This window comes from Fulmarus glacialis, unplaced genomic scaffold (assembly GCF_000690835.1).
Source record: "Fulmarus glacialis isolate BGI_N327 unplaced genomic scaffold, ASM69083v1 scaffold896, whole genome shotgun sequence".
Taxonomy (NCBI): domain Eukaryota; kingdom Metazoa; phylum Chordata; class Aves; order Procellariiformes; family Procellariidae; genus Fulmarus; species Fulmarus glacialis.
In genome coordinates this window covers 21,982-36,782 of record NW_009217248.1, presented here as the reverse complement: position 1 = coordinate 36,782, position 14,801 = coordinate 21,982, and the positions used below count along the sequence as shown (strand labels likewise).

The 14,801-nt window shown below is 38.6% G+C and overlaps 1 protein-coding gene across 1 annotated transcript in view; it reads left to right on the top strand.

The window, feature by feature from the left end:
- LOC104072234 (potassium voltage-gated channel subfamily KQT member 1-like) overlaps positions 1-14,394 on the top strand; it is a gene marked incomplete at its 3' end in the record, with an annotated part of 29,128 nt that extends 14,734 nt beyond the window's left edge. Inside the window, exons 7-11 of the mRNA XM_009579577.1 lie at positions 2,509-2,649; positions 9,619-9,729; positions 10,755-10,850; positions 11,762-11,887; positions 14,232-14,394. Coding sequence (XP_009577872.1) covers positions 2,509-2,649; positions 9,619-9,729; positions 10,755-10,850; positions 11,762-11,887; positions 14,232-14,394 — 637 coding nt within the window. The remainder of the gene's footprint in view (positions 1-2,508; positions 2,650-9,618; positions 9,730-10,754; positions 10,851-11,761; positions 11,888-14,231) is intronic.
- Between the last annotated feature and the right edge of the window lie 407 nt (positions 14,395-14,801).

Here is a 14,801-nt window from a genome sequence, read left to right as displayed (position 1 = left end):
ATATAAATCTAAGTTAAAAAAATGTGTTGACTCAAGTCTCTCAATATCCAAATTTACCTTTGTGCATATTTGTTTTTTGTTCTTGCTGTTTCCTTTGCATATATGTATCTGAAAGTCCACGCTGAAAACAGTCATTTGTATTAGGCAGCACTCTTCATTCTTAAGCTCGTCTACTAAAAAATCATATAAATGTGAAGTTTTAAAGCCTGATTTCTGCAAAATGCTCTTTGCTTTGAGATCATGTATCAATTCATAATATTTGACATTGGTAGACACAAATCTATCTAAGAGTTAAGTCTTTAGATGAATAGGACTGAAGCTGAGAGGTGCCAGTGGTGAAATAAGCCAAATAGTTCTGTTGGTGTTTCAACCACTTTGAAAAGATCTCATAAGACTATGCATAACACTTCTGGAAAGCATATTTTTCTGCCTGCTTCTCAAAAAGCCAGCACTTAACACAGAAGTATTCCAATTATCATCCACTCTCTAATTCTGTCCTTTGAGACAAAATTAAAAGAAAGCAGTCATGGCCATTCCTCAATAATGTGCAAAACCTATTAATATCCGAGATGTAAGCAACATGCCAAGTGTAACTAAAAGATTTCTGTTGATGGGGAAGGAAGTCACAAATCTACTAGAGATGAAAGCAGAGTGTTTTCTTTGTAAGCAGGCAACAAGAATTAGTCTCCATTTCTGTTGTAGTTTTCTATGGATCACTGAACTTGCAGTCTCAGGTGTTAAACAGTTTCGCCTTGCATTGAAAAAATATTGTGCAGGCGAACCAAAAAGTTGTGAAAAATTAGAGAAATGCAAATAGTCAACTATAAATGTAAACACAAGGAACTTCTCAGAGCAATGAAGTCATATGTACAAGTACACAGTGTACCATTATCATTAGAGAAAAAGATGAGAAAAGAATGGTGACCAGCATAGAAATCAGAACTATTGAAAACCCAAGTTTTATTTCCTCTTTCAGCTGTCTTGTTTAGCAAACAGGCCTGCAAAAAGTTAAGGCTTAGATTAAAGGACTTGCCCATGGGCAAAACTGAATACTATCAAAATTCATTATTTAGGTAATTATTAAATGATTAGAGAAAAAAACACCTACTTTGCTTTGTGCCAAGATTGCTTAAAAACTTGCTGAACCTAGATTTTAATTAGTGCTATAGCAGAAGGAAGAGTATAGTTCCTGCTGCTGAATGCAGTTACTAGCTACCAGGGCTACATTTCCCCAGAAAGCTCTTATAAGGAAATGAAAAGAAAGAAATAAAAAAAAATCTGAAGGAAGTTTGATGATAAAACCTGAGCCTTCCCTCACAAACGGTTTAAGAAACGTGGGTAGAGTGTTACAGAAAATCTGTGAAAACCTGACATACTTTATAAGTAGAGGCAATCCTTCTTAGATTTTAATTTTAGGTTTTAATTTTAAATTTATCTTATGGGAGTATTTTAATTCCTGTATTGGTTTGGATCCAAGGAAAGAAAAATAACTGTCAAGAATTTAAGGAAGATGCCAATGAAGATGTAGTACTACAATGTTTCATAATGAAGATGGCTAAATATGTGCAAAGAAAATAAAGGAATAATGTGTGTTAACTATTGAAGCATTGTAAACTTTAAGTAATTAAAATAAGCTATTTTCCCTCATAACTAGGTATTGCATTTTCCTGAGGGGTAGGTGACTATCTCATTTGATTACAATGTAGCACTGCTTTTATAAGCTTTACACATTTTTGCATCTGTGACACCACACATTTTGGCTTGTTTAAATGCGCAAGCACATTTTTTCTGAAGAAAATAACAATCCTGTATCTAAGTCACATCAGTTCTGATACAACTTTCCTATCCAAAAATCTATAGAGAAACTGGTACATTCACAAGTACTGTATCATGCCTGAACAAAAGTCCCTTCTAATTAACTGTCCTAGCCTCAGTCTTTGTTTTTCAGGACTGAAGTAGAGTTTACACCTACATAATATTTTATCTTAAGATTTTATTTTATCTTAACATAAAACTGTTAAGGCATCAATATTCAGTCTTAAGCAATTTAAATATCAGATACACAAGTTCATTGCTTAGATATGGTCATAATCACAAGACATGGTTGTTATTTCTTAACTGTTATTTTAGCGTACTATTCATAAAGTGCATTTCTAAAGCTGTTTTACTTTTTTTAAAATGTACTAACATTTAGTATTTTGAGCGTACAGTTAAATGGAATGATTCCCGTTCGCAAGATATAAAACAAGAGAGATGTCCCACCCTACATTTAGCTGGACAGCTAATGATCTTGTATAAATGATGGCTTCTTGAATTCTTTAGTCTGATATGAATAGAAAAAAAGTCACTGAACTACCTGTTTTACTGGAAGCAAATTTCATACCTGAAATGTAACTTATTAATTTTTCTACTGTGATGCAAACCCCCCCCAGATATTTACAATGTTTTACAATAATAGAATATATACAATGTAAACCTTATGCACTTCTTTGCTTTCTCTTTTAATAGGAACTCATAACCACATTGTACATTGGATTCTTGGGATTAATTTTTTCATCCTATTTTGTTTATCTTGCTGAGAAGGATGCAGTTGATGAGGATGGAAAGACAGGTTTCTCCAGCTACGCTGATGCCCTTTGGTGGGGTGTGGTAAGTCTTTACCAACAAAATGCACGTGCAAACAAGATTTTCTGTTGAAGTTATGATCTTTTTAAAAAATCTGGCATTTCTTTCTTTGCAGAACGTATTTCTGTAGGAAAGCTCAACAACCTTTTAAAAAGGATACTGGTATAAATATAATAAATGCAATTAAATTATTTTGGTATTAAACTTTATTGTGCAAGCATGATAGCAAGTCCTTAGCAAAGGACATTGAATGTTTACAGATACAAAAAGTCCACACTGAAGTCCACATTGAAATCCACATTTCAAAAAGAGTATAAATACTCTCCAAACCCTATACCACTTCTTTTAAATTCTACTTAGTTATCTGCAAAAGGTGCATAACTTTAGAAGTATATTCTATTTGTGGAAGTTGGGTTAATGACTTTATTTTTTTGGACCTTTTTGTGTAAAGCTCACTCTCTCAGTAATAATGCAGACCTTGATGCAGGTTACAGGTTCCTTTTTTTTTTTAGTAATTCCATGATTTACACTGTAAAGGTAAATACCTCCATCAAAAGCAGCTGGCAAAGCTTCACAGATTCATCAGCTACTTTGGATATCAACCATCAGTCAGGGTCAGTGCAAATCTTTGGTGAAATAAAGAAAAAAATACCATTAAGGGGAAACTGGGATTTTGAGAGTATTGTGGTGATTATTGTGTGCATGCCCAGAATCAGTTGAAAAAGGAATAGATAGCTATGAACAGAATAAGAGACCAGATTGTTTCTACACTCCCTTCATATGGCTCTTCTCATCATGTTTCTCACTGTGACTCATGCTTTCCTTCCTTTTTAGCTGTTGCACGAACCATCTCTTCTCTCATGGTCCCTTTTCCCCACGAGAGAACCTCATATATTTTATGAGTTGGCTGTCTCATTATAACAAACCCAAGGAGATCCATCACATCAGTGTTAGTGACAGAGAAAAATGAGAGGACTAGAACAGATGCAAAGCCACCAACTTCCAGAGGGAGAAGGATATATTCAAGAGTGATTTGAAACACAATAAACTGAATTTGTTCTTAGATAATAGACTTGAAAAATGCCAATATAGTTATCGGGCCATAAACCGATTGTTTATCTGCATCCAAATAAACTGGTGAGTAAGTCTGGGAAGGCAGACAAAAAAATTCCTAATAGATATATGTTTCTAATCCTTAACTTAGATGCTGCGTAAGCCTCTACTTCAATGGAGTATACAGAAATATAGATTATATTACACGTAGCCTGAGTTACCACTTTTTAAGTTGTTCAGTATAAAAATCTTTTGAACATTAAATTCCTGTCATTGGGTTGTCAGGTATTCATTTCATTTGCAGAGTATCACCTATGGCTGTGCAAAACAATACAAACCAAGAAGAATCTAGTAAAAAAGAAAAATCCACTAAATGGCCAGATGGACCTGATTATCTAATGTGCTGGGAAGAAAGGAAACCGTTAACTAGCCCATACAACAATCACTTGTTAAAGTCCTCAATAGACATACGATAACATTTTCAGAACATAAAACCTCATGGTTATAGACATGAGATAACCTCTAGCTAGTGGAAAAAAAAGAATAAATGTCCCAGAAGCACAGATTGTGCTATATTTTAAAAGCAAAAGTAAAACAATTAGGGTGTAATTGACGTTATGAAAGATACCCCACGTCTACTGTAAGAAAACAAACCAGTACACAGGCTCACTTATTCTACTATTATTTGAGCAGTTCAGCTCAAATACCAGTGTTCAAATGACTGAACACAGTGGAACGCAGCTACTGTTTCTGTTTTTACTAATGGTCTAGCTGAATAGTCTGTGAAGTACATCTAATTAAAAGTGGCGCTTCCTGTGGGAAGTCCAGCAGCATTAGGGGCTACCATAAAAGTTTGCGCTAGTTCAGCTAAATCTATGAGAAATATCTCACACATTTTTCTAGTGTAGTGAAGTTCCAAAGAGGTTTGTAGCACTATGTGAATTAAAATGACACCAGTGAAACAAATTGAAAGCATATAGTTTATTAATAAGGAGGTCTTAATTTAATACGTAACCATTAAAGGATGGTGATTCACGTTTGCTCTGGACAATGTCTTTGATGTTTCATAAAGTAATTCCTGGGCTTGTAACTGCAAAAGGCCAGAAATGCCCAAATTCAGACCTGAATGGGAGAGAGGAAGAACCCCTGATCAAACAGTGGAAAACGAAAAAGGATTTTCAGCAATCAGTTTGGCAACTAGCTATGGTTTTTAGCATCCGGTTCTGCCCATGTATATTCATGCATGGGTTATTCCTGCATGTAACAAAACTTCCATGTGAAGCCAGTGTACTTTTTCTACCTTTCCTTCTTTTTTATTTTATTAGCTATAGTTATCCAGAGCTTGCTTTATGAGTTGCATTGAATGTTTAGATATGGATTACAAAATATTTTTAAATGCTAGAAGCTACAGTCTTGATTTGAGTAAAGAGTAAAAAATTAAGGTCAAAAAAGTCAGGATGTGTTTATATAAGCATATTTTGTTAATATTTTTGACTTAGGGAATTTAAAAGGAGTTCAGTTATGAAGACCAACAGATAAGTTTAAAATGTGCATTACTTTACCTTGTGGAGATAGATGACTTGGAATCTGTATTTCAAAGTGTATGTATATGCCTTACAAAGTGTTCAATGGGTTTTGTTGTTGTTTTCCAAAACTTGACTTGTTTTGTGTAATAGCAAGATAAAATCAGCTTTGTCTTTCTCTAGCTGTGTGAGGCACATGAAGAACACTGTTTAAATTGTTGTTTAAGCTTTTCAGACGTCTAGGCCTCCTCAGCATTAGTGAGTCACGGTGCAGGTGCAGTTCACAGCTGGGAACAGTGACAAAGGACAAAGTGAATCAGTTTCTTTTTCTTTTCAAATCTTCTGTAACATAGAAACACAGATGTGGAGTTACTAGGGAGTGAAATTTGATTTCACTTTTGCCTTTCAAAACTGAACCATAGGAAAAAAATCTTGGTAGCAAGTATTTGAAAGTCTTATGTGTCTGACAAAAACCACAGAGTGTATTATGGGTAACATTTTGCTTTGAGTAGAAAGTGCAAGCTTGCTGAACTTGATACAAATGACCTGAAAGGTTTAAATATGAAGAAAAGGGAAAATAAAGAATGAATGAGAGTTGGAATTAAATGCTAACTACATTTGCCCGCTCCAGTTAAATGCAAGGTTGTTTCACCTAGATTTGGCAGGCACACAGATTAAACTGCAAAGACATATCAAAGGCTTGTGGTATTTTATACGAAGCCACTTTCAGAACTTATAGCATGTTAGAACACATGCAAAAGCATTTCCAACAGCACTGTCAGTCTGCCAGAATTGCAACCCATGTCACAGCAGTTTTTCTGTCCTTTCTGGGTATTTTTTCTTGAGGAAAGAAGAAGGGCATGTAGGAGGCTTCTCTTCTTTTGGCCCTTCCATACTCGTCTCTTGCTGTTGGTAATGCTTATTGGTTTTGCTGCAACTGGACTATTCGGTACCATTGAACTTGAGTTAAATAGTCACTCCCGTAAAATGGTGTTAACTGGCAGAGGTACTTGGGATCAATTGCTCAGAATTTCCAGTAGTAAATTTCCATGCCAGAGGTAGCAGTTTGAACCTCTTTATATTTAATGTTTTTTGAGGTGTGCAGTTCTGACTCTTCAGACTTCAGGACACCTGCCTATCTTAAAGCATGTGAGAAGCTCTGTTGACTTCTACTAAATTAGACGTCTTCCTTTTTTGAAGTGTACATATATGTTTTCAGAGCCTGTGTTCGAGCATGTGCATACCAGCTGGAATGTGCCATAGTAAATCTGTGTTACAAAGAAGGTGTCATTTTCCAAAGCCTAGTTATTAAACATTCTCTGAGCAGATAACTAGTAACTTTTGGATATACAAGTAGAAAAAGATTCTGGTTGTGATTAAAAAAGCCAGAGAATTACATTATTTATAATCCTTTCCACATACTTCAATGCACTAATTAGATTACCAAGAAGGAACCCTCTTAAGGTAGCCAGGGAGAAACTTTCTGAGACATGTTCAGGCACCTGCAGAATCTGCCAGCCAAATGCCTGCTGTAGAGATGGAAAATCATCTTTTCTGTGGTTACAGCTTTCATGCTGTCTTCCATAGTAACGCTAAGGCAGCTCAACATTACTGCAGTTTGTTTTTAAGTCCTGAGTGCCGGAGAACTCAAAAAAAAAACCAAAAAAAAAAAACCCAACCACAAAAAACCAAGAAGCCTTTCATAAGAAAAAAGAGAGGAGAAGGAAGGAAAAATCCCAGACTTTAAGGGGTCATCTGGGTGCACTGAGGAGCTGAAGTGCCTTTAAAGAAACACTGCTTTAACTTCCTCCACTCTCCACTAACACATGCTGCATTTCAAAGTTGAATTTTGGGGGGTCTAGTTTAATTTTGGGGGCTGGCAAACTCATCTGTTTGTACTGCTGGTAGTACATAGCACCTGAGTCACTTCATGGGCAAGCCACATTAAATCTGGACAAACACCTGGCAAGATAGAGCGCCTGCTGAGAGCAGTTTGCTGTTCAAAATAACAATATTCATTAGAGGATATAGATACTACAAAGTTGACTTCGTCAGGTGAGAAATTCATGATGAATAAGCACAAGCCTAATTTTTTTTGAACTTGGAAAAACTCAGTTTGATAGTAGTTGGTCATTTTTTCCCTGCAAATCTTCCTTCCAGCTCTCTGTAGAACTGCTCTGAGAGGAGAAGAAAGTATATTCTTCCCATGCCTTTATTGCTGATAGTTTCTTCTGAGAAGCCTATTTTTGCATAATATCTAAGTATTTGTCAGCAAGTTTTCCCATAAAAGGCAGTATTTCCACATCCTCTTTTGTAGTCAGTGTAAATTTACATATTCTTTTAAGTCTGTTTTGGCTGTATTTCTACTACCATTCAAGGCAAAGTGAAGGGAGTGGGACTGGGCTTAGGGCTGGTGCTCCCAAATAGAAGTATATTTTTTCTATTTAAAGCTCTCCCCAGTGGTTGGTATTGGTGACAGAATTCTTCATTTCCTCACCAGAAGCTTTCCTCTTCTCAGAGGTGCAAGTCATCTTTTTGGCAGTGTCTGAGTATGCTAAAAAGCTTTAATGGCTCTGACCAGCCACACCTGGGACCACCTCCAACACCCACGGCCCAGGGCCTCTATTTAGGCTTATCCCTGGGTATTTATATCTTGCTTGAGCTGTGCTGGAGGAGAGCTGGTCCCCAGCTCAGACATGGTCAACCTATGGGCTGACTTCCGTACTCAACCTCTGTCTTACCTCATCATCTTGATATTGCCGTATGATTTAGACTCTTTGTTGGACATGGCCACTGCTTGTGAGTCTATCCTGCTGTGGGGCTGGGCCCAGTGTAGTGAGGCCGCTGTCTGGCCAGCAGTGGGATTCCTTTGACTTGCCTTGGGATCCCGCCTTGGGATCACCTTCCACTGGGGAGCAGCTGGCCCTTGTTACATTAAGAACCCTTCTGATGGACCAGCCTTCACCTGGACTCTGATTCCCCCACAGCATCAACCCTTTACTGACCACTGGGCTCCTAATGAATTCTCTGCCAACCTGCTGGGGCTTATCAGGAACAGCCCAAAACCTCTGACCCAGTCAGGCCCTCCTTGCCTCTGTGGCTTTTCAGGGGTGGCCTGACACTCCCACAGTGATTTAGTCCCTCTACAGCAAGTCCCTACTGATCACAGACCTGGTGAGGACATGCCTTGCTGAGAGGGGAGGCTGTTGTCACGGCCCTGAGGGCACTAATTGGCCTAATGACCCTGACCAGCATCACCTGTGGCCCACACCCAGGGGCTCTATTTAAGCTCAGCACTCAGCTAGAAGAGAGGTGGTCCGTAGCTCAACTGCAGCTGTGTCTGGCTGTGGAGTTCCTTGATCCTGACTTCAAGCTGTGGGCTGGTAGCTTGGCTTAGTCTCATCCCTGTAGATGTACATGCTGACTACTGGACCTGATCCTAACCCTGACCTGTGGGTGGTCTTCCTGGCTTGATGTTGGACCTGCCTCATTGCTGTGATATTGCCTTATAATCTGGTCTCTTGGTTGGATCTGGTTGCTCTTTCTGCATCTGTTTTGCTTGGGTGCTGTGGGACTGGGTCCTGACTGGGGAGGCAGTGCCCTGCTGGCTATGTAATCTCCCTTGATTCTGGGCTCCCCATCCCTTAGGAATTACCTGGCCCTTGCTGCACCCTGATAAGTAATGAGCAGATGCAGGTACAGTAATATGATGCATCCTATGACTTAAACACAACTTTGAGTGGCAAAGAACTGTATTTGTGGGGGGAGGAAAAAAGGCTGAGTATAGAGCTCAGCTGTATTTAGCTCTTAGTCTACTGACATATTTACTTTGGGAGATAACATGTCCTGGAATGGTTGTGTGTTCTTCCTCTTGCTATGGAGATTCAGCTGGGATGGTGTTAGTTCTGTCCCTTTTCCTTCCCGCCAGCACAGGGCACAGCTTACCCTGCCGCAGCTAGTGTCTGCCTGACTGCAGAGCTTGGCAGATGTATGTGCGTTGGTTGTGTGCAAGTCAGTGCTTTCAAGGCTTGCTTCTCAACTCTGCGGAACTACACTTTAAAAGTAAGTGCACAAAAACTGTAAGCCTATGGTTTCAAGCCCATAGGGCCAATCCTTGGAGTTTTGGGAAGGTGGAAGCAGCCAGCTACAAACTGAGAACGGTCATCCTGAGTCCAGACTACTGTTGCATCCAAAACAGCGGCCAGTTGTGAATGCCTGTTGGAGAATGTAAAACCAGGATAAATCTGCAGTGATGTTTAGCGTACTCCTGTGGTTTCTTTATGCACAGATCCAAGCACTGATCCATATGTATCTCCTGATACTTCCCTACTTTTTTTTTTCTTTCTTTCTTTTTTCCTGCTTTTGGGGAAAAAAAGGTACTGCATTGCAGTGAATCAGATGTTTGTTTCTGGCCTAGGTAACAGTCACAACAATTGGTTATGGAGACAAAGTTCCCCAGACATGGATTGGGAAGACAATAGCTTCCTGTTTTTCAGTATTTGCTATATCTTTCTTTGCTCTGCCAGCGGTAAGTAGAACTTGGATCACTTTATTAAAGTGTCTGTCTAACTTGGGCTCACAATTAGCTAGTTTTAAATTAGTGCATTTGATAGGAAATAATGGGGTTGGGTGTTGCTTCAGAATGTGGATGCACACATCCTCAAGTGTATGTTTGTGTGTCTGTGCACACACACAATGAAACTGCTGTATCTTTACTGCAGTCATTTTAGAGAGATGTGGCCTAGAAAGGAGGTAAGAATAATTTTTACTACTCGGAGAACTGAAGCGATTTTGTGAGGTAAAGAGAAAGAGAGGGGTTTTTATCGGCATGTCAGTGCCAGAGGTGAAACTTCCTTTGTTTCTGCTATTTTGTGATTATATAAGAACAATTTGGGGTCCTGTGAGGAGAAGAACAGTGCCATGAAGCAGAGGTCTAGGAAACTGCATCTGCTTTCCTACATGGTACTATAAAGCATCTTTTTGCTTTCTGGATCTTCAAATAAATGAATGGGGGGAAAATAAAGACATCATAATCAAAACAGTTAGAAAAGACAAAGTATTTCTTCGGTAACTATCAGTTTTAACAGAAATGCTGAAATTATAAAGCATATCTTTGGCTTCTTTGCTCAATTTGCCTGGAAAATCAAGTTGGATACTGGCTTTAGTTGTGGCCTTTTTCTGTGGCAAGGAATTAAAAATAAGTGCAAAGAACAGCTTTAGATCAGTCATGTGACACTGGCATTTGCTTCTCCCACCATTGTGTAGGGTCGCCTTTGGAACGTGACCGCCTTTGTGAACGCGTCTGACTAATGTTACCTGTAGATAACAGCAATAAACACAGGCTGTTTATTGACATTACGTGATGCCAATATCAACATGCTCAATTTCAGATTTATTTGTTGGAATAAATAGAATTCTGTCACTGTGGACATTTGAAAATTCAGAACTTTTCTTTTTCTAGGGAAGTCTTTTATAAAATGTCTGTTTTCATATGCTAAGTTTAGGCGTGTGAAGCCATATTGGAGCCTGACTAGCAATTTTGGCTATGTTTAGGGTATTCTGGGGTCTGGTTTTGCCCTGAAAGTACAGCAGAAGCAACGTCAGAAGCATTTCAACAGACAAATCCCAGCTGCAGCTTCTCTAATTCAGGTAAGGCCCCTAACAGTAAAATGCTTAGGAGAGTATTGGAGAGGGAGTGTAGCCTAGTAGTTAAAGCACTGAGAATCAGAGTTACTAGACTTTATAATAAATTTATAACTTGTGTTTAACCACTTTGTCTTTTTGATCCACTTCATTCACTAGAGAGAATTAGATAACTGCCTGTCCCCCCTCTTATGAGTGAGCATAGGAGGCTTTACTAACCTGTGATATTCACAGACATAGTGACACTAACTGGATGCAATGAGTCTATTTGGCAAAATAGTAAAAAAAGTCTTTGTTATACTCTTAATTCCTAACTTTTTATATTCCCTTAGGTCCTGTGCCTCTGCCAAATCCTGAGGTGATGAATGTGTATACATATACATGTATACACACACCTCAGTTTAGAAAAATGTCCCAGCGTAACGTTCTATATGATAATATAAAGAATGCAGTAGCGTGGTGCACAAATACTAAAATGGGGCACACTGCAGAAAAAGGGAAACAGCAGTATTCCATGGTGCTTGTGGGGATTCCCTTTTGTAAGGGTTGTTTGGTTTTGTGCTGTGTGGGGGGTTTTTTTGGTGTGTTTTTTTTTTTTTTTAACTGTGGACAGGGTTAGACCCCAGCTCTTAGGGAGAACGGTACAAAGAGTGTACTTAAGATCACTGTGTGCTGAGTGTATGTTTCTTGGTGCAAGTTACACTCACCACAATTATATACAGGGGAGAGTGTATTTTATTAGGCATAGTGTTGTGTGGTATAGCACAGTGATTGCAGTCAGAACCCTTTGCAGCATGTTTACATTGATTGAAGATTTTGCTGTCAGTTTGATTTGCAGCAAAATCTGACTTACCTGTCCTGCAGGACAACAGTGACTGCTTATTCACTCAGATTATTGGTTTTGGGTTTTATTATAGACTCTGTGGCGGTGCTATGCAGCAGAGAAATCCTGCAGTTCTACAGCAACATGGAAGATCTATACATCACCACTGCAAAATCCCAAAAAACCACCAGCGCCATCTAGCCCTAGTCTGAGAAAACAGGTAATGGAGAGTTGGCAGAGCTCTATTCTGTTCTTGCTTTTGATTTGATTGGGATAACTTGCCAAAATCCTTATGAAGTGTCCAAAGAATTTGGAGAGCTGAAAGGCATTTGTAATGGGACATTTGATTGGTTTTTCTCATGCCACAGCATGATTAGTTTAGTTTTCCTTAAAATATTCCTGAGGGACAAATGTCTTCTAATTTTAAATTTGCCCTGGTGGTCAGACAGGTGCCAATTCTCCATTGTTTTACCCCCTTTGAAGTCTCCTCTACCTTCTCAAAGGGTAGTGTAAGTCAATGATGACACTTTCCCATTTTGCATAGTAGTTCATACAGGAAGAAAGGAAGTTTAAAAATTTATGTTCACATTCAAGATGTGGCTGACAGTATCTATGCTTTTCTTGCTCAAGTACTTCTCTCCACGGTACTTTGATTTGGGGTTGTGTGTAGAAATTCGGGCAAATCGCTGAGCTGTGGCTGCAGTAAAGTGGAATAGTGTTTGTCTACACAGGTGGGATTGCCTAAACATAGTTATGTAGTTTCATTGGCAAGCTTGCCTAGCCTTCAGCACCCCTTCCGGAAAGGCCCAGGTCTGCAGCAGGTCTAGCTCAGATACCCAGCGTTTCTAAAGTGATGTTAGAGGCCTGGTTTTAGGCAGTGAAATCCCACTGATGCCTGTTGCCCAGCAGAGAATTGCAGTATTGCATGTGTAGAAAGCTGTATCAGCATGTATGCATGCATAGATTTTGGTGTTACAGCAGTGCAAACTACTCGGGGTTAAGCAGAGTGTAACTTTGCTATGAGACTAGCTTTTTCATAAGTAGAGACAGAAAAACCAGGAGGAAAGGAGAAAAGCTGAAGTAAGGCTGGGTAGTATGTGTTGCTGAACAGCAAGCAATCCATGGTGGGACAGCTGGAAAAAACAGTTAGTTTCTAGTGCCCTTAGTATTTTCCCTCTGTTTTCTCTAGTGAGAGGGATTTCCCTAACATTATTAAACCTGAACTTCCCTGTGAACTGCTAACCCTAATTCAAGAACATAATAATGGTTCTTTCATCTCTTACAAATGGATCATTTTCTCTTGTCAAAGGAGACTAGTTCTTTCTTTCTCTACCTAGCCTCTTATTTTAAAGACTTAAATGTATATTGATCATCTTGTGCATGTTGTAGCATTTTGTTCTCCAGAGAATTCCTAGTTTCTTTTCCTGCTATGAAAGCCCATGATCTTTGCCTTTAGAAGCATTTTGATGCATGGTAGTGCATCTGCTGTCTACAATAAATGCCCATTTCTACCATTTTTTGTGCCCTGTTTGTTTGATTAATTTCAAGCATGGTTTTGTTTAATTGCTGCAGAGCTGAACAGAAGACTGAATTCCAAAAGACTGAGTGCAGACCGTAATAAAATAAGAATTGGTTTACTTAGACCAAGTAGCATTGTCCCATTTGTGAATATATTGAGCCTGCAGCTCTTTATGTTGATATGTGCGAATACTCGTTCTCTCTGATGTTTATGTTGCTAACTGCTTAGTGGTCACATCAGAGGCCAGAGTATTTTGCAGAATTGAGTGCAGTAGCCTTAGATCTTGGCTCCTTGTCAGAAGGTTACTGGAGCATCAGGCAAATTAAAGTATGCCTCTTACCTCTGTTTTGAGGTGTGTGAGTAGTAGAACTAGGTGGGACTAGAGCCAAAGGGTAGGTAGTCATGAAGACTGGAAATAAATAGTATTTATATAGCTAGGTGGTGGCAGCATCCAGGAAGCAGACAGCACAGGCCACGTAGTCAGTATATGAGTGGCTGTTATGTTGGTCACTTCTAGTCACAAAGGCAGATGGAGACCAGTCTTGCTTAGAACCAGTTGAATCCAAACTTTCATTTTTTGTTCTTGTGTACCAGTTATTGGGTGTTTATTAGGTTGCCTCTTAGACTTCTAAAATCAGGAGAACTTCAACTTTGGAGTTGAAGCTCATAATTCAAATTCTATGGTTATGTTTAATTAGAACTTTAGAAAGATGTTACAGCCAAGCTGTTGTATACTCAAGTGATTAGTATTTTGGGTGCCTTGAGTTTTGGACCCAGTTTGAGGAAATATTATTTAAGACCTGATTTTCAGAACGTGCTAGGCATCTAATCCTGAGAATCAAATTCTTACTAGATTTAAGTTGGTAATTGAGAATCAGCCACTTTGAAATTAACCAAAGTTGTAACACTTTCACTGAATTTCAATTGCATTCTTTAAAAAAAATAAAAATACAACCTCAAATGAGTTTACTGTATAGTGAATTTCACGTGTACTTTTCTGGTTTTGATAGTATCTTCTGATATCATCCCATTTCTACTACCACAGGCTAGAAGATACAAAAGAAAAGGGAAACTAGGCAGTGGTAACAGTTCTGCACCAGTAATAAACCCAGGAGAGAATGCCTTGTCTATTCCACAGATCACTTATGATCACATTGATGAACACGAAGACAAAAAAGATGTGTCTTTCTACATTGATGAACCAGGAGGTAATTTACTTTCACTTATGTTCAGGTTAGCATTTTCTAAGAGACAATGTTAAAGTGAATTGAACTGATGAAGGGAAAATTTCCATGAAAAAATAATTTTAAACTAATCAGTAAAGCAAGATGCCTCAAACCAAGGACAATTACATAACAAAAACAGGGGGACACAAATTAAAGGAAATCTTCAGATTAATGTGGTGTGAACATCAAAAGAGCTTTCTTTGTTTACCAAAATTAACTCAATTAAGATGTCGGATATATTGTTAATTCTACTTTTTTGAATTATCTCAGAGGTGGATGGAAAGCTTCCTCAGATCTACCCCACCGTTAAACTTTACCTCACATAGAGCCTGAAGGAAGGAAAATAAAACAGGAAAAGTCTTTACTTTTTTACAGTACCCTCTTAAACA